The 24,952-nt window shown below is 39.6% G+C and overlaps 1 protein-coding gene across 4 annotated transcripts in view; it reads left to right on the top strand.

Annotated features, from left to right (window-relative positions):
- Positions 1-15,393, top strand: part of LOC147166935 (inositol 1,4,5-trisphosphate-gated calcium channel ITPR1-like) — a 50,713-nt gene extending 35,320 nt beyond the window's left edge. For 2 of the 4 annotated variants that reach the window (XM_086086431.1, XM_086086429.1), the window contains 14 exons: positions 17-112; positions 199-333; positions 632-739; positions 1,591-1,783; positions 3,189-3,311; positions 5,341-5,516; positions 5,714-5,878; positions 5,961-6,150; positions 6,909-6,992; positions 7,626-7,774; positions 9,631-9,796; positions 10,969-11,129; positions 12,332-12,493; positions 14,162-15,393. In XM_086086431.1, the coding sequence (XP_085942557.1) occupies positions 17-112; positions 199-333; positions 632-739; positions 1,591-1,783; positions 3,189-3,311; positions 5,341-5,516; positions 5,714-5,878; positions 5,961-6,150; positions 6,909-6,992; positions 7,626-7,774; positions 9,631-9,796; positions 10,969-11,129; positions 12,332-12,493; positions 14,162-14,248 (1,995 nt within the window). In that variant the 3' untranslated portion in view covers positions 14,249-15,393. Of the gene's footprint in view, positions 1-16; positions 113-198; positions 334-631; positions 740-1,590; positions 1,823-3,188; positions 3,312-5,340; positions 5,517-5,713; positions 5,879-5,960; positions 6,151-6,908; positions 6,993-7,625; positions 7,775-9,630; positions 9,797-10,968; positions 11,130-12,331; positions 12,494-14,161 lie in introns of all 4 variants that reach the window. The other 2 variants (XM_086086430.1, XM_086086427.1) reach the window with 1 other exon arrangement.
- The last annotated feature ends 9,559 nt before the right edge of the window (positions 15,394-24,952 follow it).

The following is a 24,952-nucleotide window of genomic DNA, read 5'->3' as shown; positions in this document are numbered from 1 at the left end:
TGTAATGTTCCCACAGAATAATGCCTCCAAGCTTCTTCTTGCCATTATGGAGAGTCGCCATGACAGTGAGAATGCCGAAAGGATACTGTACAACATGAGGCCTAAAGAGCTGGTATGTGGTAACCATGCAAATACTCACAGTATTTAGATACTGTACTGCAGGAGATGTGGATTTTTTCTGACACGATTTCTGTGTAGGTTGAAGTGATAAAAAAGGCATACATGCAGGGTGAGATAGAGGTAGAAGAGCCTCAGGAGGGAGAAGACGGAGAAGAGGAGCATTCTGCATCGCCACGAAATGTTGGCCACAATATCTATATCTTGGCACATCAAGTAAGAGCGCATTCACATGAGGGCACACTCGCACACATAACATTTACATTTCCTTGTACACCCTCAGGAATTGGACAATTTAGAACCCGAGAGGTTATTCAAACAAAAGGACCATCTTTGCTTTGAAGAGCACGTGTGTAACGTGTTGTGCCTAGTTGCTCAACATGAAAATGTTTTTCATTATGAAAATTTCAGTATATGTAGGGCACTGCAGTCACTTGTGTAAAGTACACCTGTTAAATGAAGGAATTTAGCTGAATCCTGATATCCATAAATGTTAATGCTGTTTGTTACTAAGTTGGCCCGACATAACAAGGAACTGCAAGCCATGTTGAAACCAGGGGGGACTTACGGAGAGGGTGACGAGGCGCTGGAGTTCTACGCAAAGCACACAGCTCAGATTGAGGTTAGTTGCCATTGTGTCAAAGTCATCTAAATTTCATCTGCTGTTTCAGTTTTCATTTTACTGATTATTCTATTAAAATTAACAGTGTTTTTGACATATGTGACAGGAAAAGAAATATGAATTGGCTTGGGTTTTTCTTGTCTTACACACTTTCCAAAATGAAAAGCAAATGGCATGACACGTCAACATATGATAGCTGTGCGTGTTTGTATGAGATTAGATACCATTTTTTCAGGTTAAAGTGTTGTAATGATGGAAACAACTTTGACTCCAAATTAGATATAATAATTGTACACGTTACATGCACGCAACCACCCACTTAGAGACATCTGCTCAGTCTGATTAGTTTTGGTATCACAAATTGTGCCTTTTAACCTCATGTTTGGCAGACACTTCCAGAGAGGTAATTAATTGAGCAATACAACTATTGTAGGTCAGGGGTGGGTAAACTCGGTCCTCAAGGGCCGGATTCCGGCAGGTTTTGGATGTTTCCCTACTCCAAGGAAGAGGGAAACCTCCTAAACCCGCAGGATTCCGGCCCTCGAGGACCGAGTTTGCCTACCCCTGTTGTAGGTTTTAGTTTGCAGTATTATCGAAGTTGTCATATTTTGACCCTTAATTAACCATAATACTAGAAAAACTTTTCAGTATGTTCATTAATTGTTTTAACTGTCTTTGTTTTTGTTAGATTTTTACTTTATGTACAGCACTTTGTATGCAGTTATGGTTGTTGGGGTTTTATATCATTGCAAAAGGATAAGCCTAAAGATGCCCCTTAAATATTCTTGAAAGGCTATTCACTGTATTGAATGCTGAGACTGAATGGTGGCTGCTGTTGTATTTCTGTCTAGATTGTCCGTTTGGATCGAACCATGGAGCAAATAGTTTTTCCTGTGCCCAACATCTGCGAGTTCCTTACTCAAGAGTCCAAGCTACGCATTTACTACACCACAGAGCGTGACGAGCAAGGCAGCAAAATAAATGACTTCTTCTTGCGCTCTGAGGACCTTTTTAATGAGATGAACTGGCAGAAGAAGCTGCGAGGTACTCAAGAGGCGACTGGTAACACAAACACCGTTCCCTGTACGTCTTCCTCTTAAACAACTTTATTCCTTGTAGTTCCTGTTTTATATCCTTTCCTCTCATATCTCTCCAGGCCCGGGTAAAGACAGATATATTTATATTGAGTCATATGTTATCAGCTAGGATGTGCTAGAATTGAGACTGTTATTGTACTACATCAGGGGTTCTCAATTAGAGATGTAAAAGGTCCGGAATGTTCTTTTTTAGGAAGTCATAGGCCACAGTGCATGTGTTGGCAAAAAATGTGGCTTTTTGTTGTTGTGGTTTTTACGTGGTTTGGGGCTGGGTGTACTGTACAGTAATAATTAGTTACTGGAAGCCACAAATAAATTTATTATCAGTATCACACTGATTCTTTCTTGCATAGTATTACCCAATAAAGTAAAATTAATCAACTTTAAATAAAGGTGAATCAAGTGTCTTGGGAATTTAAACAATATAAGATTTTATTAACAGGTCCAATAAATGAATATGCCTGGTATGTATGATAATCACAGGCAAAAGCAATACAATACACCATGGTAATGAAGCGTTCCATTGAGGAAGTAGCAGAAATGCTCGGATGTTCGGAATTGTCAATTTGATTGCTTTTGCCTGTGACCAGCATAACTTTTCATCACATTTTGAAGTTAAAATAATCCCCACAAATCAAATTACAACGATCCAGAGTCCAATGCTTTTCAATTCACGGACCACAGAGAGCTTCCTTTCACCATCATTAGTTGCATGTGGTGGTCATCACGTTATCTATTATTGATTTGGCGTATAGTGTTAAACTAGCTAATTACTTCACAACAAAATTATTACAGGTAGGGCATGGAGGGCAAACAATACAATGTCACTGGATTCATAACAGAGTTACCTGGCTGGTGGAGCAGGGGGGGCGATGCTTCCGTGTGTATCACACTGTGACCGTGACCGTGCAGTCGCTACACTGCTGTACTGCGTTCACGTGACAAAGGAAGAGAGAGACAGCTAGGTCGTGCAGCTTTTCTAAAAGATCGTGTCAACATTGACCTCAGTAAACTATTGTAAAAATAATAATAATAATAATAATAATTCCAACGGGCATTTTTTTGAGAGAGGGCAGAGGGGCAAGAGCCTATCTGTGCACGTGTATGAAGCCATTGTAAATTGTATGTTCATGTAGTTTCAACACATTGTTTTCAGTTGTCTTTTATATTTTATTAGGTACTGCAATGGCAGGATGTGCAAATTATGATTAGTTTAATCACATTGCTGCTTGTTATGAACTACTTTTGAGTTTATGTTTTGTTGTTGGAATGATTATATTAAATTCAGTCTGAATTTTAACACGAAGAATACTTATGAACGTCTTGATCAGTTTGAATGATTGGTCTTTCAGCCCAGCCCATCCTCTACTGGTGCTCCAGGAACATGTCTTTGTGGAGCAGCATCTCTTTCAACCTGGCTGTTCTCATGAACCTGCTTGTGGCCTTCTTCTACCCGCTGGAGGGTTTCGGTGGAGGTTAGCAAGCTAAGACTACATTCTCCTTTCTTTTCCTGTTGTGTCCTCTGAGAGTATACTATAATTATTTTCCACATTTTTTATGTTTGCACTGACAAACACTGCTTAGGTAATAATAATAATCTATCATTCATCAATTATCGGACAGTATTAGCTTAACAGTAAGGACTTGAGCTGGGCCACGGTTCAATATAACCTGCAGACAATAGCTAGTAGCTCAAAAGGTGCAGCACTGTCTGCGCACAACTTTTGTTCTGACAACCCTCCTTGCGTGTCTGCTTGTTTGTTATCTGGTTCCCTGTGTGGTGTGCAACAAATATACTGGATATCATAATACACAGTGTAAATTGACTTTCCTCTTGGGGTTTATAATTATGTAGAACAACAAATTTAAATTCTGTGTTCACTCAATGTCTCATTTGTTTTTTTAATTAACTTTTTACTTGTAATGTTTTACTCAGTGATGGAAAAATGTTCATAGCAATGGCAGCTTCATAAAAAAAAAAAAAAAGAGTAAAATGCTCTCTTGACAGAATCAATAGAAAGCAAACTGGGCCTATATATTAGAGATGTAACAAACTTAAAGCCCCCCAGTGTGTATTTTTAGCACGATCTAGTGGTGAATTCATTCAATTTAAAAACCCACTATTGATTTCAATAATATGTAAAAACAAAAATATATGTTCCATCACATCAACGTACATTTTTTCCTTTAAATAATCGTAAGTCTCGTAACCACTAATTATATTACATGGATGGAGTCACACCTTAGAAGAGGCTGACACGCTTTCATCCTTCTACGGATGCCTAAAGGACAACTTTACGAACATAATTAGCCCTGACGGCGCTTGTGTCGGGCCCAATGGATCGACCGTCGCTTGCCTTCCACAGTTGGGGCCTGCAGGTGGTCGTTGATGAATCTCGTGATTCGGGCTCCCGTCACTTGTCACCTTCTGCTTTGCTCTCACAAGCTTTTACTCGCTTATTTTTTTGCTAGCGTCACTCACCGGGCTTCACTCCAGCTGCCAAGTCCCCGTTGCTTGCGGAGATGCTCATTTGCTCACGCTAAATAAGAATTGGTGGTAGGCTTGTCTGCGCCACCGTAGTGTGCGTGCTTCTAACTTCATGCACTTCTATAGCAACATCTTCTTCTTTTCCTTTCGGCTTTTCCCTTCAGGGGTCGCCACAGCAAATCATTTGCCTCCCTTACTCTTTCACTTGGGTCCTTCCCATTCACACACAGATACTCCGTCTTGCTACGGCTAACCTTCATTCCCCACCTTTCCAGGGCAAACCTCCACGCCTATAGCTTCTCCTCCACCTGTTCTTTGCTCTCACTACAGATCACAATGCCATCAGCAAACATCATAGTCCATGGAGATTCCTGTCTAACCTCGTCTGTCATCCTGTCCATTACCGTAGCGAACAAGAAGGGGCTCAGAGCTGATCCCTGATGTAGTCCCACTTCCACTTTGAACTCCTTTGTCACACTTACAGCACACCTCACCACTGTCTACAGTCCTCATACATGTCCTGCACCAATTGAACATACTTCTCTGCCATTCCAGACTTCCTCATACAAAACCACAGTTCCTCTCTGGGTACCCTGTGATAAGCTTTCTCCAGATCTACAAAGACACAATGCAGCTCCTTCTGTACTTCTCTATCAACATCCTCAAAGCAAAAATTGTTACACACTGGGGCTTTAACTTTGCGCACACTTTTTCTTCTAAGAGCAAATATTCCCTGCTGCTGATTATCTCTGATAGGATGGACATGCTGGAATGCGCAGAAGGGGCACCTTTTGATTAATTATGAAAAACTCCTCTCACTGCTTCTTTGTTTCTTTCAGTATGAAATAGCAATGATTATAACATGAGAAGATGGAAAAATAAAAGCACACATGTTGATCTCTTAGTGTATGAATACTTTCAGTAATATGTAAAAGAAAAACTATATGTTAATTTAACATTTTGTTCACCTTATTAATGACTGTAAAGTGTGACGGCTGACTTTTCCTCATCTTCAGGAACTCTTGAACCTCCTCTCTCTGCCTTGCTGTGGCTAGCCATGTTGGTTTCTCTTGCCATTGTCATCGTTTTGCCTCAGCCGCACGGTATCCGGGCGCTCATTGTGTCCACTATCTTGCGGCTCATCTTCTCTGTTGGCCTGGAGCCCACACTACTTCTACTGGGTGGCTTTAATGTAAGCATGAACCTGAGTTTTCCAATCAAATTATAAATGTTTGTACCAGAAGCTTAAACCATGTCACATCCAGCCAGATTCATATTGACTTGGCATGTTAACTGTAAGTGTACTTTAGTTGTAGTGCTCTTAACATTGACATGTCCAGCATGTTTATGTCATGATCTGTCTAATGTCACTGCATGTTGTGTTGTCAGTTATGTAATAAAGTCATCTTCCTGATGAGCTTTGTTGGCAACCGTGGAACATTCACACGAGGCTACAGAGCCATGATCATGGATGTGGAGTTCCTGTACCACCTACTCTACCTGATTATCTGCACTCTGGGGGTCTTTGTCCATGTCTTCTTTTATAGCTTGCTAGTGAGTGAACACACACACACACACACAAACATGCTGCACAATGTACATTAATTGAACCTCTTTCATTATTTTCCCTTTTCAGCTCTTCGATCTTATTTACCGAGAAGAGACCTTACTGAATGTTATCAAAAGTGTGACTCGCAATGGCCGCTCCATTGTGCTAACAGCAGTACTGGCTCTTATACTCGTCTACCTCTTCTCTATTGTGGGCTACATCTTCTTCAAAGACGATTTCATTTTAGCTGTCGACAGGATACCAAACAAATCCCTGGGTATGTCTCAGCACAGGATTCTCAGGTCTTTTAATACCGGGTAACCTCCATTGTTTATTGTCTACATTACTATTATTGTTGTAAAATGGACTGCTTTTAACAAAGGACTTTAACTACACCATATGGTGCCCAAAACGCTTTACAATTGAAGCCTCACATTCACCCATTCACACCCACACTCATACACCAGTGGTCGGCTGCTGCCATGCATGGCGCCGCCAGGTCCACTGGGAGCAAACATGGTTTACCAGGGGTGAGGATCAAACCCACAACCTCACCAATTGGAGACGATCACTCTACCACTTATCCACGCCGCCCAACTCATTGTCACTCGAGCTGTGTTGTACAGTACTGACCAGCCAGAGCAGAGTTATGTCTACCACATTCCGACATAATACGTTGTTGTTGTTTCTGTTCAGTTGTCACGAGTACCTTTCTGTGGTAGGTCAACAACAACAAAAACAACAAATAAAACACTTATTTTGAAGTTAATTTTATAAATTTTTAAGTTTTGCAGGATTTGCTAAGGTCATGCATCATGGTCTGAAGTCTGGATTTTTATGTGACCTTTACCAAAAATGTTGAACTGCAATTTGTGGCAAAGTGGCATTTAACTTAAGCAGTTCCATTTGGCATTAAAAACACACACATACACGAGGTTGCCTGCGCCCCTGATATGCACTTGTAAAAATCTGGTACTCGACACAGAAAATAAAAAAAAACTGTACTTAGTGCATGCTTTGCTTGATTCCTTCCAGAATTTGGAGCCACTATGATGGGAAAATTCTTCTCGGGTGGAGTGTGCCAGAAAGAAAATGGAGAAAACTGTTCGGCAGGAGCTCGTAAGTAGGGGGGAAAAAAACACATCTACTGCACAGCACATTGGTTGGGTGTGTACAAGGTCTTCTTAAGACTGATTTGTGCATGTAATTGTTGGCAGTTTGTGCGTTCACAAAATCTTTTTCCCTAAACCCATTAGTACATATGAAGTTGTAAATATGGATATTGAATATAGTGTGTACTGAATATGGTGCATTTTTCCGACAAGGAAATGGGTGTGTGCAATAGAGTTCCTTGCCGCAACACTTACGAAAGGCCTAGATCTGTCGGCCAATCCGAAGACATTGATGTCATGGCCCCACTCGGCCACCTTGCAGGAGGTTCTGAAAAGTGGTTCCCTTGTAACCGCATGACAATAACAAAGAGTAATTGAAAAGCAACGACTTAGGGGGGCTAAGCAAGGCCATTCTGTAATGGAACCGGTACCATGGAAAAAGGGGCTATACAGTCCTCAGAACTCAGGGGTGATGAAATGGTATGTTATGACACTTTTAATGGCATTTATTCAGTCGCTTGATCACCATTTTTCAACAGGCTGATGGACTATTTAAGCTAATGTCCACTGTCAAAAGAGGTTGTTTTTAAATTGTGTATATTTTTTGTTGTTGGTGGTGCGCGTGCGTGTGTCTCTGCAGCTTCTCTTGCCATCCAGCCATCTGCAGTGGTGATAGAGGACAAAGACAGATCGTGTGATTCCTTACTCATGTGCATTGTCACAGTATTGAGCCACGGTCTAAGGAGTGGAGGAGGTGTTGGGGATGTACTGCGGAAGCCATCCAAAGAGGTACAAAAGTGAAAGGAAACACACCCAACTGGTGTATAGCGCTACTGTACTAAAATGATATTGTCCAATGACTTCAATTGTCATTTTTTGATGATTTGACTCTTGGTAGATTGCATCATTAAAGTTAGAGCATGTCAATTCCTAGATGCTTGTGCAGAAAATTTGCAATCTAAAGAGGATCTACTACAGTAATTTCTGGCCTATGAGGCGCACCTGACTATAAGCTGCGCTAGCTAAATTTGGGGAATACTCGAGTTTGTTACAAATATAAGCCGCAGGTGTTTTAATGTTACCGCACCGGGTTCCCGCTACTTTCTTTGTCAAATGAAGGGCGCAAATTGTCTCGCTCTCGTTCTCTCTCCTACTGTATTTGGTCTCACTTGGTTTGTTTTGCTCTGCCTAACGCTCTTGCGCTTTCTTTATAGTGCGATCTTGTGATCTGATGGATAAGCCGCACTTTTGTATTAGCCGCAGGGTCGAAAGCAAAAAAAGTAGCGGCTTATAGTCCAGAAATTACTGTAGCTATTCCAGAAATTACTGTAGCTATTCTGGAAAATTCTCATTTAACGTACAAGTGTATATTCTTTAAAATTAAGGTATCATCTATTTTTATTCATTCAGAATTAATTTCTACTAGTTACAGCTACAACACAATCCCAGAACAATTCCTAATTACTGTACTTCAAACAAGTCATTGTCATCGATTTGTCTTTACCGTTGTCAGCTTTCGTAACCCTTAAAATGGTTTAATTTCCACTGAGCATGACTCAATGTTAGGTTGGCCAGACATCCGGATTTAGCCCGGACAGTCCTACTTTTCAGTGATTTGGCCTGCGTCTTGCGCAACCCTAAACCAGACGCTGGTTTGGTCCGCCTTTTAAAGAAAATGAGCCATGGTTGATTTTATGTGACCCAACATCAGTCCCACCCTTGTTTGTCACAAGTGGTCTGTATTGGCCAATAGTGGCTTCAGTTAAAAATCTCATATATCATCGGTTCAATAAATGTAAACAAATCTCCACGTGTAGCTATCTGACTATATGTCATTTCCTCGCCACCTTCTTTTGACAGCAGCAAAAAGGCAGCGCTAGTAAAAATGCCAAAACGCCAGACATCTTTTAATATTGAACGGACGAAAGAGCACAATTTCCTGGCTAAAAGCAGTCGAGACTGTTTTCATGGTTTCGAGTCAAGATAGACACCATGCACTGCCTGCTTAAGGCCAACCAAAATAAATGGCTACAAACTAATACGTGGATGTCAATGCAGTAGGGTTGGTAGGCTTTTATTTTGAAATGGACCCTTGAAGTGCACAGTTGCGTGTCTTCTAACTTGACTCGTTACGGTACACCGTATTTCGTTGCCGTTTGTTTTTTTGCCCGTGTGGTGGATCCTATCTTGACGACCAAGATCAACACATTTAAAACACATTTGCTCCCCCCAATCCTGTGAATAATGTCAGGCAGAGGGAGGAAGCAGATAAGACTTTGACAGCATCATATTTTAGTTCAACCCGAGAAGGGAGACGGAGAAAGCAAATAAGACTTTGACAGCACTTAAACATACACATCCTCAGATACACACAGCCACGACTAAATCTAAACAGTTATAATTAAATTGAAACAGAAGATTGTTTTCACAATCAATGGTAAATCTAGTCACTAATGTTCACTATACCTAATCTAAGAGCAAGGCTTCCGTTCCCTATTTTAGTGGTTGATTTGTAAATGAATGAAAAATAAGGAATAAACCTTACTTTCTTATATCTAATTCTTATAACATTTGCCAACTAAATCTGAAGTGACTTTACATTAGTCCCCTTTCAGCTAAAATGGTTTCTCCTATTGGGTTTTCAGGAGCCTCTCTTTGCAGCCAGGGTGATCTATGATCTGCTGTTCTTCTTCATGGTTATCATCATCGTTCTTAACCTCATCTTTGGCGTTATCATTGATACATTTGCTGATCTGAGGAGTGAGAAGCAAAAGAAAGAGGAAATCCTGAAAACAACATGTTTTATTTGTGGTGAGTAAACTTTTGGATAATGTCACTGTTGTGCCATAATGTCTCCACCTAAGGATGACTGTCTTCATTGTGTTCCATGGAACCTACAATATGTTCAATGCCTTGGTAATTATTTTAAACCCTACTCCTGACTGACACCTCTCTGATGCAGTAAAAGCTTCTGGTGGAACATGGCTTGTGGTGCAAGATGTAACTTTAACAATGTCAGGGAAAGTATACTAATTCTTTATTTGGGGTTAAGAAAATATACTTTAAATCACGTGTGTGCTGTGTTTGACATGAGTTTGAATGTGAGTAGTTAATTGTAAACAAAGCCACGTCCCCTGTTTATTATTTTCACTTTTATTTATTTTCTTTTGCCCCCAGTTGAACTGTACAGGTTATAGATCACATTTAAATTATTTATCTGATCTCTTTCTCTCTATTTTATGTATTAGAAAACCTGGCATTTGAACAGGTGTTTATAGACTTTTAATATCCACTCTATGTGGCCAACAAAGTATGTGCCAACCACTTGTGACTTTTAAAGTGCTGTTTCCGGTCCTTCCAAATTTACTGTTGCATTCTTAGAAGTGGAAGTAGCTTTAGCTATGTAGTAGAACTGTTGTGCTGTGCCAAAACTGAGCGCAGAGGTTATGCAGCATCACACCAATTTAGAAATGGGCTGCTTTTCTGGGTAATGTAAACAATGAAACACCCACCTCCGCTTCCCAGAATGACTGGTTAGTCATGTCAGATACTATTGGGGAGGAGGTCGAGTGGTTTCCTTATTTTTATTTTTTTTCCAAACTATTGGTCTAGACCTGTTAATGAATGCATTAACAGGTCTCCCATCACTAAAGTCTAAATTGTTGGCTTTGTAATGCAACCTGATGTTTGACAAGTCTATAACTTCATTTTTTCATCATGTAAGGAGTGAGATACATTTACCGTCATTTAGTGCAATGTACAGTGCTCAAATATCTTCTTTGACACTGTCTGACCAGCCCTCGTGACCATATTGTCACTTTTTTTTTTTAAATACTTTTTTCACTTCTGTTTTTTTTTTGCTACGGCCGTGAGCACTCTTATGTCATGTTGCCACAGGTTAGCATAATGAAAATAATAGTAAAAGTGGTTTTAAGAGAGCAAGTTGTGAATCTGTGTGTGTCATTTGTCCTTGATTGTTTCAGGTTTGGAGAGAGATAAATTTGACAATAAGACGGTTACCTTCGAAGAGCACATCAAAGTTGAACATAACATGTGGCATTACCTATTCTTCATCGTCCTGGTGAAGGTCAAGGATTCAACTGAGTACACTGGCCCTGAGAGCTATGTGGCTGAAATGATCAGGGTAAGGTTATTGGAATGCACTTCCAAAGCGCCAAGCCTAGTCTGTTCTTTTAAAATTCTACCTTTGCCTCTCAACATTTTAGCAACAAGTTCAAATTGAGTCATCTCATATTATCACTCCATCCAGGATTTCACAGGCATTTTTTTATGATTGTTGCGGGCTAAAATGCCTGATTTCGCAGCCAATTTGTATAAAAGTTGCGATAAAAGTAGTGATCCCAAACAAACAAACACAAATTCGGCGGGCAAAAACGAAATGACGAAAAAAAACAACAACATGACGACGCTAAAAGTTAATACCCTCAAATAGACGTGATATAAAAGTGGTTTCAGTCCAGGCCGGGCAAAATCTAGTGGCCCGCTCCCTGCACCGGATGCAACCTGCTCGTTCGCAGAAGCGACATAGACCCTCCAGCCGCGTCCTGCTTCTCCCGGTGGTCCTTCCGCCGCCTGCACTGCCTGGGATTCAAATCTATGGCAAATGACGTTATTGTTTGGGGGGTTTTGTGCCAAAGTGAGCCTTTCGCATATATTTAAAGCAATACGAGACTCATAACTCGTTTTCCAGTATTGAATAAGGCATTGTGAATAAAGAATAAAAGTTTTTTTTTGTTGTTTTTTTAATTGCGCCAAGGCCTCTCAGCATGATGTTACGCCAGTGATTCTTACAGCTGCATATGCACATTATAAACTTTTTGTTGTTAAGTTTGATCAACTTCACTGCTTCGTTTACCTTTTTTTGGTCCTTTTAATTTTTTTCTGTTCACCAAGTCAACCACATCATGCCTTCATCAATCAGTAAGTGCATCCTTTTCTGCAAATTAATCAAGCGTGTATATAGCTGGTGCATCAATCATCGAAAATCAGGTTTGATAGTTCCACATTCTTACGTTGAATCTTAGTATTTTTATTTCACAAGTACACTTTACATCTATATTCCATATTTCAATTAGGTTGCATGCTTCTCTTCATTTGTTGCATTTTTATGCCTTTTTTTCAATATAATGAAATCTAGTTTAGTTACCGCATGGAACTTGTATGAATAAATTCTCTTGTGCATCAAATCCAGCCTGTTCTGTGTGTGTTTGAGTGAATTATTAGTCCTTTATTTTAACAACTGATTACTGAGAAAATCATGCAACATTAATCCGATACATGTGTGCCGTTATGATGGACATAACCTGTCTGATTTTTGTATGCTAGGAGCACAACCTGGACTGGTTTCCCCGGATGAGGGCCATGTCATTGGTCAGCAGCGATGCAGATGGGGAGCAGAATGAAATTCGAAGCCTCCAGGAGAAGTTGGAGTCCACCATGAAACTCGTGTCCAACCTCTCTGGCCAGCTGACTGAGCTCAAGGAACAGGTTGGTTGCACTTCCTTACGATGGTGACGACGTGTCCAATGTCATGATGTGGAGAAGGTGAACATGTGTTCTTAAGGTTTCGATTCAGAATTATTAAAGGATCGTTAAAAACACTCATGAGTCACAGGTTTTTTGTTTGTTTTTCAACCCAGTGTTGCTTACTTGTTACTGTTATATTCTACATGATGTAGTAATCTATGGAATTATAATTCAAACAATATTTCTGAAGCCATTCCGCTGTTCAACGCGTATAAGACGACTTTGCAGTTGAAATGAGAACTGGATTTGAGGAAATGAATGACAATGAGACTTTTAGACCCAGACAGAAGGAAATGATGGTGTTGCTGTACACGTGTGATGTAAGGCTCACTTTTAATCAAAAGAAAATAGTTCAAATTAAGTCAGCAAATTGTATTTCCACTTTGTCATTTCACTTGTGATGTAATATTGTGGCAGTTTCTGTGACTTCAATTTGGTCTTTCAACTAACTTTACTCCCTCAACATTTCAAAGTCTTTGTTGTGTTTTTATAAAAAGTGCATTGTACCGTTTACAAAAAGTAATGTTAAAGCTTTTTCTACATCATGTATGCTTCACCAATGCCCAGATGAGTATGAAGAGCCCTGACTGTTCTACTCTGACTGTCCCAATCAGCTTTTATCTTCCCTTTATAGTAGAGTGTGTGCTGGTTAGGGTTTCTTTGGGGAGGGGAGAGGTGGAGTGGTGAAGGGACATGTACATCCCCGCAGAGTAGCGGACATGTGGCGTTGTGCTAGTATTAGCCTGTGGTGTTAGCTAGCGTATGACACTGCACGCATCAGCTGCAGAGATGCTGCAGTTACGTTTTGGGCCAGAGGTGGCAGTCGTGAGTAAAAAAGTGACAAACTGCACAAAGATCCTTGAAAGTGTGAAAAAGATAATATTTAACAAATTGTAATTTAGGCGGCACAGTGAAGAGAGGTTAGTACATCTGCTTCAGTGTGAGTTTGTTAGTCTTATTAGTTTTAGTTTAGTTTTATTATTTGTGTTAGTTCGTTTTTAAAAAAAAATTGTTTTAGTATTTTTTTTTTGTAATTCTTGTTTGCTAGATTAAAAAAAAAAAAAACATCACAGTAAGTGTTGTATAGTAAAAAAATCAACAAAAATATTATTTTATAAACTACCATCCACAAATCAAACACAGATAACTGTGACAGTCCACATACTATTTTCCATGTATAAAGCAAAACAAATTACGTTAACAACATTTTTTTATTCTATTTCATTTACAATATATGTATATATATTTTTCTATTTTAGTTACTGTTTATCGTAAACTAAAATAACCTTGCCTCACAGTTCCGAGGTTTGAGATTGGAATCTAGGCTGCGGCCTTCCGATGAGGAGTTTGCATGAATGCCAAAGGAACAAAGTTAGTGAAACTTGCCAACTGCCAAAATGTTCTTCCAAGACTGCAGCTTTTGTGTCAAGTTGCAAACAACCAACTACAAAGTTGACTTTTAACAGAAAATATTTATGACTCAATAGTTGACATTTGATATGAGTGTTTTTCAGTATTAGTGTTGCATATTGCGCATCTTCCGTCTGATGACGTGATAGTAGTGTACAGAAAGGATAAGCGCACTTCTTTCAACATTTTCCCCCACGCATCCACATTGTCCTCTTTTAGATGACCGAGCAGAGGAAGCAGAAACAGCGGATTGGCCTGCTGGGACACCCACAGCACATGAACGTCAACCCCCAGCAGCCTGCGTAGGCTCGAGGGACGATGCCTGAAGCGCCTCGGATTCAGCCTTATGTCTGGACAGAGTCGTCCTCACGCCAACGTTGCACATAACCAGTGTGAGTAGAGTCAATTGGAACTTAGGAGGACTCTCTGTCATATAGTTGTAGTGATAATATGGTGTGTAGCTCTACTGTGTACAAATGTCAGTCATGACCTTGACACTCAGCCTCCATTTTCTTTCCAGTCCAGAAAATTGTTTGTGCCAAATGTTTTCTATGTAATATTACACCAGGTTTATCCATGCATGTCATTTAAATAAATAGTCACACATGCGAACTGGAGATGATGAATTGTCTAGTTTGATTAGCCTCCATTAAAAAAAAAAAAATTCTATTTTAGGCTGAACAAGCAGTATTATTTGTATTTGTATTTTGTGCAATATATAGAATTAAATATGCAACTTCATGTGGATGTGAGTTCCATAAAACATTCAGTGTTGACCTGTATTTTGTATTTAAGACTTGCTGGATAAAATAGGGACTTTTGATTTTACTTTTGCAATTGTTGAGATTATACTGTATTTAATAAGATGACCTTATTTTTTATTTGTGTATTATTTCTTTAATTTAAGTGTTCTGCACTCAATAAGAATGTTTGCATAAAAATGCTGTATTGTATTTAATTTTCCTTTGTCTGTGTAAATCCAAATCTCATTCTCAGTAATACCGACGTACTGTATTATTATTTCTCAGCCGTCAAGTGTGTTGTATAATTGATTCAGTGTACCCCTGTTATGGTTTACGGAACATTTGTGTCATTCTTACCTGAGCAAATGTAATTCAGCATTTCTTCTCTGTTGCAACAAACATGTTTGCTTTGTGAAATATGTGTGCTTGCACTTTACTTTTCATGCCCTTGTAAGGATAAGCACTATAGAAAATGGATTTGATGTTTTTTATGGTGTGTCAGGTATGTCTTCATACGATTGTTTCATTATTATTATTATTATTATTCTGTTAGTATTTGTCAAGTTTATTGCTTGCCTTTGCTTTTGTATAGACACATTTATTAGTTGACAACAATTGCTAATTAATAGAAATAATAAAAAATCAAGACCATGCTATTTTGTATATTTCAGTAGAAATATTTATTAAAATGAATGTAATGATCCTTTACTTTCCATTCTGTTGTCTTATTTTTTTATCAAAAAATTATTGCCTGCCCCCATTCCTTACCCTAACCTCAACCATATCCCAATTCAAACCTAATCTCTAAAACCAAGTTTTGACCCTCAAAAAGAGGTTTGGACCACCAAAATTTCCCCTCAAGGACACGTGGTTCCCACAATGATAGCAAAAAACCCCAAAATGGTCCCGATGATGTGATATAACCCCCTTCCCCACACACACACACACAGACACACACGCATGATTTTCGAAAAAACTCAAATATCGCCAAAAAGTTTTTACGCTCTCATGAGGTGGTTTTTGAGACGTGTCGAAATAGAAGTATTTTGCAAAAGTGTCATGGAAACACTTTTTGCGCATTCCCTGTAGTCATGTGACCCCCGGGGGCCACTCGCTTTCGTGTCGGAGCTTCCTCCGGAGGGAATAACAAGTCTTTTTAAGCACAAAGCGATTCAGTTATGGACAGGGGTGAAAGTGGCTAGAATTTCTTGCCGGAGCTCCCTGACATAAAGGTCGCTGCGCAGCCAGAATGTGTGTTTGTTTTTTTGCACACATCGATGTGACTCGTCAGATACACAGAGAACGGAGCCGGTGGACAGAACTCAGTGGGATAAATAAATAATAGATATTGTTGGAGACTGATTACGCTACACAAGCACACTGGAACAATTCGAAAGCATTTTTTGCTATGTTCACACCAAAATAGGGGGAAGCGTTTACCCCTGTACAAAAATTGCATCCCCTGCCGTGGGATATTATATAGATTCTTCGAAAAGGTTCCTTGTAAACAGATATTTAAACTTCAAACATCTGCAACAAAACAGAAAAAACAGTAACATTGAGTCGTCTGAGCTTTCCTACTGCGTGTGTGGTCAGTGAATGCAGCGCAAGTGCTTGCTTTTCTTTAGCTTCCCCGCGATAAATACTTTTTTCTTGTTACAAAACAAAGCCCACAGGAGGGAATCATTTTTTTTACGGGGGTATTAAGTGGCTGCCCGTGTTGTTGCACGCAGGTGACAACAGACAGGACGCTGTATGTGACATAGTCCATCACCGAAGACGATGTGGCACATAATTCAGTGAGGCGAAATGCGAAGAAAGTTCAAAATTTTCAACTTTGGCGAATATGCAAATTGTCACCGCACCTCCAAACACGTCCTTCGCGCCGCCCCACGCACGCGCCCGTCCGCGTGATATGCAAAACTGAATTTGGTTAACTTGTACTTTATTAAGCTATTTAACAATTTAAACAGTGAGTTCGGTTGTACTTTAACAATGTACTCGCGTTACTTTTGATCAATCCTCATCCACAAATCCCTCAAAGTCCTCATCTTAGCTGGGCTAGTTCTCCATCAAACACGGCAGATTCTTGTGTCCAAACTGCGGCCTGGGGGTCATTTGTGGCAGTTTGGCCCTCAGCATATACAGTATTAAAAAAAATATTCTTTTGACACGACCTGCAACCCTAATGGCTGCGGGTGTTGAAAAAGTAGGTTGGTATGTTGGCGTGGGGTGTGACACCTGCATTCCCATCCCGCAACTAATACATTTGATACAAAAACAATGACAGAGTTAACAAGGACCATCAAATCAAATTAATGACAAATTTATATTAGCTTTTTCTGTTTTTATGCATCCACAGTACTTACAGAAATAGCAACTTAATGGGCATGGACATGAATGCTTTTAGTTCCTGGTCGTAAAATGACCACAAGAGGGCGGCAGATGTTCATAGATTTGATGCCTTCAGTGAGAATCTACAATGTAAATAGTCATGAAAATGCATTGCATGAGAAGGTGTGTCAAAACTTTTGACCTGTGCTGTCCATACATATGTACATACTACACTCTGTTCTCCAAGGTACAGATTTTTGTGATGTACCCAGTAGGGTTCACAATTGAACCCCTAGGTGCAAATAATTACTTCTTATGGTTAGAAAAGGTACAGAAATGGTCCAAACGGGCAAAAGGACCATTTCTGTACCTTTTTGTTTGCATATATGGGTACAAACAAGTGGTAGGCCTATGTGAAGGCCTTTCAAAAGAGCTCACTGTTGTGTGAAATGCAATGTAGGGAAATAAATAGGAAGCGTAGTAATCTAAACCAGAGATGGGAAATTTACTGCAACTGACAACGGTTCTTGTGAAGAAAAAAAAAATCTGTTGTTTGAGGTCTTTTGTACTTTTCGGCCACTCTTTGGTTCCCAGAATGCATTGCAGCATGCAATACTGAACTTTTTCCCTCACAAAGTCGTTTATCTTTATCGTTTAAGTGTGTTTATGTTACCCATAGTTTGTTGTGTGTGTCTTAACTCATTCACTGCCAATGACGGCCATAGACGTCAAAGATCGATGGGCTGGCAGTGAATCAGTTAATTTACTGTCACATTTAATTTTAGTTGCACATTTGTTCAAATGAAACCGTGACTGTCACTTGTGAGCGAAATAAGAACATCTTTGACATAAAAGAGATAAATCTCTTACTGTTGTAAGATAAAATGTTTTTTAATCTAGTACTACACTTGTGTATTGATTGTGCAGGAGGAGCAGTAGAACAGAGAGGTCTTTATGTCCTCCTCTTCCTCCTCTCACTCTTACACTTCACCTTCTCTGGTTGCTGTCTTCAAGGTTCTCCATTGTTCACCAAACACAGAGGAGGAGGCTCAAGGCACTTATATGTTGCAGTCCTGATAGCTAATTGCTCAAGAGACGTGAATGTGTTGAGTTTTGAACGCCTGCGTGTTGTAGGTTGATACCACTGAGATGTCACATGAGAAGTATGTTGTATGTAGTGTTTTGACATGCTACAGTTTTTCTCCATAAGTTTTACACATTTCTTGAAACTGAGATGACATTTTCAAAATACCATGGACAAATCCCTAAACTACCTTACAATTGGTCTCAAATGAATGACATTTCTCATTGCCATCAAATTGCCAATGTCTCTGAATTGCCTCAGTGGAGTTGTGCTAATGGTTGTGTACATTTAGCCTACAGTTAGCAGCACAATGTAACTGTAATGGAATACATTTTGTAATCTGATTATGTAACGGCGGTACATGTATTCATTTATTTTATTTTTTTTCAAAAAGAGCTCAGTATTGTTCATTCGGTAATGTCATCATCATTGCTCTCTTTTTTTTATGTGGGTGTGTATGTGTATGTGCGTGTGCGTGCGTGCGTGCGAGTGTGTGTGTATTCGTTAGCTCACCAAAAACCTATTAGAAAAAATCCCATACCGTTCACCTAAACCGAACATCGCCGTCAGGAGACCCGAGGGGACCAAAGAAAACAAAGGAAAGTGAAATCCAGCACCGGCCAGACACCAGCCACCGGGCCACCAACCAGAATTCTTCACCAACCCCAGAAACATCTAAATTCCAACAAATCCAAAAAATCAGGGAGACCTCAAGAGACCAAAGGAGAGACTGAGGAAAGGAAGGAAGGACAAATGAAGCAGAGTGAGATCCACAGACACCAGCCTCCACCGATTCAATGACCTGAGGAGGAAGCAGATTGTGTCTGAGTTTCAATAGATGCTGGTGTGGTGGATCTGGCATGCATGACAAAATCCACCAAAGAGGGGAGCCGTCGACCCCTGACAGGACAGAGCAAGCGCAACACCTCAGGGCCCCCCAGGCCGCGGCTGCGTCAAAGGACGACCCCCGGGCCCCGCCAGGGCCACCGGCCGGAGAGCAAACCCAGGAGCAGGAGCATCTAATGATTTTGACTTGTGGTGCTCACAGAATGCCAAAGGGAGGATGCATTTTGGGGGCACCGACTACTTGTATGACATAGAAATTTTATTTGGACACATAGGTGAGCTGTTTTGGGAGAGATATGAGCTTTTTCGCAAAAGCACTAAGTGAATGCAGATGAGCCAAAGCAATTGAGAAAGATCTTTGCAGTTGTGACTGTACCGACTCTTTGTTTGAGAAAGAAACTTGGAGTGAAGCATGTGTGAGCAGTTTTGGGATAGATATGTGCTTTTGCTAATGAACTGATAGGTTGTGCACAATTGTAAGTCTGTTTGGCCAAATGAGCTTGCAGTTTTGAAAATGTCATCTCAGTTTCAAGAAATGTGCCAAACCTATGGATAAAAACTGTAATGTGCAATTGACTGCAGAGTGTATCGTAGGTTGAAGCTTTGAGTTTTTACATGAGAGGAGTGTGCAACAACTGAACTTTGTATGTAGTGTTTAGACAACAAGATGTGCAATTGGCATTGGAGTGTAAAAGAGGAAAGTCAGCGTCATAAGGGGAGTCATAAGGGAGTGTGAAGTAGTGACAATTCAGGTTGAGCAAATGGTACATGAAGTTAAGGTTGTGCAAACTGTGCCAAATTTTAGATTTTTTGTGTGTTAAAAATCATAAAAAAAACTGTAATGACCATACCACATTGAAATTGTTTACCTGCTTAATGGCTAACCTAAATATTTGTCAAAGGATAGCGGATTCATATAAAAAAAAGCATTCAATTATTCACACAAATACTTTTTTTTTTTTTACCGGTATAACAATTATCAGCAGCACTTTATAGTTACATAAAGCAATAACAGGCTGATGCCAAAAGCTAAAGCCTCTACCTACCGACAAAGCTTTACTCACCACCTACAGTATATGGACCCTAAGTATTCATAAAAACAATTTAGCCAAATCAAGTAATAAGATGGTTGTAAAATGGATGGATGAAGTTATTGTAATCCACTGTAATATGCAGAGTTTAACTATAGACACTGCGCTTAAGTATAAGAAAATAAAATGTACTTCAATAATGATTGAAATAAAATGTATTGCACTTTTTTTTTTAATGCACCTGAATAAATATTAAGAAGCCAACTGTTGAAGATTAAATGCAAATGTATGCAGACATCACAGACATATCATCTAATACTAATCTGTGACATTTTTTTCTGCATGTGTTTTCATTTACAGCTGTTGTGGATGGACATGTTGAAGTTGCGGGCACAAGTGTGAGCTCATCATCATGCGGCATGCATCAAGCAGCAGCCCTCATTCAGTGTCCACCTGTATCGGTAGGACATTTTATTTACAACTGTTATTAATTTTTCGTTTCTATGCCAACAGGAAAGCGCACAAGGGATAGATTCAGTCAGTGAAACGGACATTGTAAGCCAGGAACTCGCCAGGACAAGAAATGATGTACGGCCAGGCAGATGTCCTCCAGGTTGCCGACATGCACTTTTTTTTCTTTTTTCTTTTTTTAGGTGCACAAATAAACTGTTGCAATCTACAGTTTGTTCTTTTCCCCACAAAAAAAACCTTGCCATGCAAACATTTAAAAAGATTTAAAAACTCAAGTTGTCAATTAAGTCATGTGTTTATTTAACCTTATTTATCCAGTTTAGGTACAGTATTTGCAATGCCAGTCAGGTTGCAGAGAGCAGTGTAATATAGCACATAGTGAATTAATGTTCCATGTCTTCAAACGGGTGTATTATGTGTAGATATAAATTCACATTAGTATACATCACTGCCTCAAATACTGTCTGCAGCATGAATGGCATTGCACATTAGGATCAGTTTTTAACTGCCTTACCAAGACAAATTATACTGCACACTTAACTTTTGCCAGGGTGGCAAATACATGCTCAACTGTACGTGATTCTGCAACCTACCAACCATCTACCTGTTGGACATAAGGGGTAATGCAGCTTGTTTCTTTTGATTGTGGTAAAAAAATAAAAAAAATAATCCTGTATCTACACTGTGTGGGTTTCTCGTGGCTTAGTCAGCACACTGACTTTGTTGTTCCCGAATCTGTGGGTGTGTTGCACAAGGTTTTGCTGGAATTGGGTGTAGCTGATGCAATGGCTTGAAATGGTCACTCCATGTCTAAGCCCTAGGTGTATTTCTTGGCAAGCCAAATTGGTTGTAATGTTGTGGTTTTTGTCACAAGCAGTTTCCCAGTGAAACTTCATCACTTTCATTTGAATTCCAGTAGACAATATTTTCTTCTTTGCATTTTCTTTTTACACAAGATTTATCCATTATATCACTACTTTACCTTAGCGATAGGGTGAGAAGCTCGGTCATCCGGGGACGGACTCAGGGTCGAGCCGCTGCTCCTCAGCTTGGAGAGGAGCCAGTTGAGGTGGCTCAGGCATCTGGTTCGGATGCCTCCTGGACGCCTCCCTGGAGAGGTGTTCCGGGCATGTCCCATCGGCGGTAGGCCCCGGGAACAACCCAGGACACGCTGGAGAGACTATGTCTCTCGGCTGGCCTGGGAACGCCTTGGGATCCTGCCGTAGGAGCTGGTTTAAGTGGCTGGGGAGAGGGAATTCTGGTTTTCCTCCTAAAGCCGCTGCCCCCGCGACCCGACCCCGGATAAGCGGTAATAAATGGATGGATGGATGGATAACTACTCTATTTTGCAGGCTGCCATTCTGGGAAAGATAACTGAGGTATTTATTGTCCTCTCGGGCTGAGATCAGCCAATAGATTTGTTTTCCCCACCATGTAGCAACCAGCTGTTAACCGCTAGGGTGATGTGCAGATGAGTCCAAACAGCTGGCTCACTAAAATCTGTAGAGTCTTCCACCATAGTCAGGGAATCTACTGTATTGTAGGGATGGGTCGTTCGCAAATGAGCCAGTACAAAGAGTCATTTTCCCTCGCTCTCTCGCTCTCATCCTATGTCGCTCTCTTTTTCACGTGTCTGAAGCGAGGTTTGGCTGCGCTTCTCAAAGAGGGAGAGATGGGAAGAGAAAGGGGAGAGGCAAGGGCATGCAGTGAGTGTACCGTGCTCCACGTCTCCGCCAGCCAGGGAGAGACAAGAGGAGGGAAAAAAACAAACAGAGAAGAAGAGAGTTGAAGTATTTAGTTTTTCTGAATGCAAATTTGAAATAAAATATGGTCTTTTATCCTGGACCTATAATTTTAAGTTTGTTTTGTTTGCTGCTGCTGTTGCACTTAAATTACTACTCACTATTTTTATTTGATTGTTATTTAGATTGTTGTTGGTTGAAGTTTTAATTTTGTTGCTTATTTATTGTTTGTAGCCTTTTTAACTTTCAATAAAATAAACAATAATACATTTTTTGCTTGATAATTGTTGCTATTTGCAGTCAGTAGAGTGCAATACTTAGTTCACCAAGTCATTTGTCAAAATGTATGCAAAATTTGTCATAAATATTTAAAAGAAGATAAAGTCAAAAGAGCCGTTTGAGAGCCAAAAAGAGCCGGCTCTTTTCACTAAGCCGATCCAAATGAACCGGATCACCCGAAAGAGCCAAAAATCTCATCACTATTTTATTGTCTTGTTGTACACCACCAATGTTAAAGGAAGTCAACCCTACCATGTGCCTCGTATAACCTATGTTGTGATTAATCACTTCATGGAAGAGAAAAGAAAGGGTAGAGAACAAATCTGAATACAGAGCAACCAACATACCAAATAATGCAAACACCTTCACATTCACTTTCTGGGAAATGAATTCAATAACCCAAGCAGTTGCATGTCAAATTCTTGTAACACATGACTGTGTACACTGGAAGTCTCTGATTACCCTCCTAAAAGTCATCTCAAACCAATTGACTAAAGGAGTGCTGTTTCCAGATGTAGCAATTTCTCAACCTTGCTTAATGTGCACATTGACATCCCATGATCAAAGCGAGTTCATTCATTTCCTGTCGCAGGTAGTCATGTGGCTAGGGCGCTAGAGAGACCACTATTCACACTTTACAGGGGCAAGATTCGCGTGTTAACCTTACATGAACTCTTATGAATTGAGAATGAGCCAGTGGCTGATCATCCAGTTTCTTTTATTGGCAATTTTGATAAAAAAATATGTATATTGTCAAATTTTGTTTGTAGATCCCACACTATAACCAACTTATAGAAACAGAAGAAAAAATGAAAACTTATTTTATGATTATGATTTATTTAAATTATCATGACTTGTCATTATGTGTCACCTCTAGCCGTTGTTAAATTTGACTCTTGACCAGCCAACCTATAAGCCTAGTCTTGAGTATTTATTTAAGCTAACGTTTTATTTAATTATTTATTTTCTTACTACAACCAGTAGAATTTGAGAAACCGGTGTAATAACTGGAAGATTCTTCTTCTTCTGCTTCTTATTGTTATTATTATTATTATTATTATTATTGAGTAGTAGTATTCTGTACCAGAATGAATCACACAAGTTTACCAAAATGTATTTAACGTGATGCATTGTAGTTCTAACTTTCTAGAATGACTTATTGTAAACATAAAAAGTATTTATAAGTGTTGTGAACTCAAACCTAAATTGATTGATTTCTTAAAGTAGCACTAAGGAACTTTTCAACCTTTATAAATTATTGTCATAACTCTTCTGATGAAACGTTGACTTAAAACTAGTTGGATGTTACCTTTGCCATGGCCTGATGGGGTCTGTATCATTTTTACTGTCACTAAGCAACTTTGAGGAGGATGGTAGGGACACTGCCACACAAAAACCTACAAATGTACTGACTGCTTTATGGCATACGTTACTTCGACTTTAGCCATTTGTTAAAAAGACGGAAGTCAATTTGAATGTTGACGCACGATTACTGCTTTCCTGGCAGAACCTGCAAAGCATCTGAGAAGACAAAAAAGAAAAAAAGAAAAGGGAAGCTACCTGGATAAAAGGACAGTCAAGGATCAACACTGACTCGCTGGCATGAGCTCAAAAATGACGCACTGTTCTTGTCCTCATGGAAAATGTGGTTTTCCTTCAGGCATAAGATTACCGCTTTAAATGACTCTCCAGACCTATCTCCAGCTCTTCTCTGGGAAGCTGGGAAAGCAGTAATTAGAGGTAAAATTATATCATATTCATCTTATAAAAAGAAACAGGATCAAAAATTAGAAGAAGACTTGGAAGATAAAATTTAACAACTGACGGATGAGTACGCAATAAACCCAAATAACCAAATATGGACTGACTTACAAAATACAAAAATACAGTTAGATGATATGTTAACTAAAAAGACAGAGTTTATAATACAACAATTGAGATACAACAACTTTGAATATAATAACAAATCAGGTAAATTTCTTGCAAACCAACTTCAACGTAATCGGGAAAAATCGCTTATAACGGCTATTAAAGGGACAACTGGTGAATGTACACAATCACTAGAAGAAATTAATCAAATTTTTTATAATTATTATCACAACCTATACTCAGAAACTAATAAACCTATCCCAGAGCATATTGAGGCATTCCTCAGTAGTTTAAATATACCTCAGTTAACTACTGAATATAAAGATATGTTAGATGCACCACTTACTATAAACGAGTTGTACAGTGCTCTAGATAGTATGCCAAATGGCAAAGCACCTGGCCCGGATGGTTATCCGGCTATATTTTTAAAGCACTTCTGGTCAATGCTTGCTCCATTATTCTTAAGAGTAGTAACAGAAATTAAAACTAATGGTCACATACGCCCACACATGAATACAGCAGCAATTAAACTTTTATTAAAGCCAGAAAAAGACCCCACCCTTCCATCAAGTTACCGTCCGATTTCACTAATTAACACTGATATTAAAATT

Source organism: Leptonotus elevatus, chromosome 10, assembly GCF_054856555.1.
Source record: "Leptonotus elevatus isolate MCC_2025b chromosome 10, RoL_Lele_1.0, whole genome shotgun sequence".
Taxonomy (NCBI): domain Eukaryota; kingdom Metazoa; phylum Chordata; class Actinopteri; order Syngnathiformes; family Syngnathidae; genus Leptonotus; species Leptonotus elevatus.
This window is presented reverse-complemented; position numbering and strand designations above follow the sequence as displayed.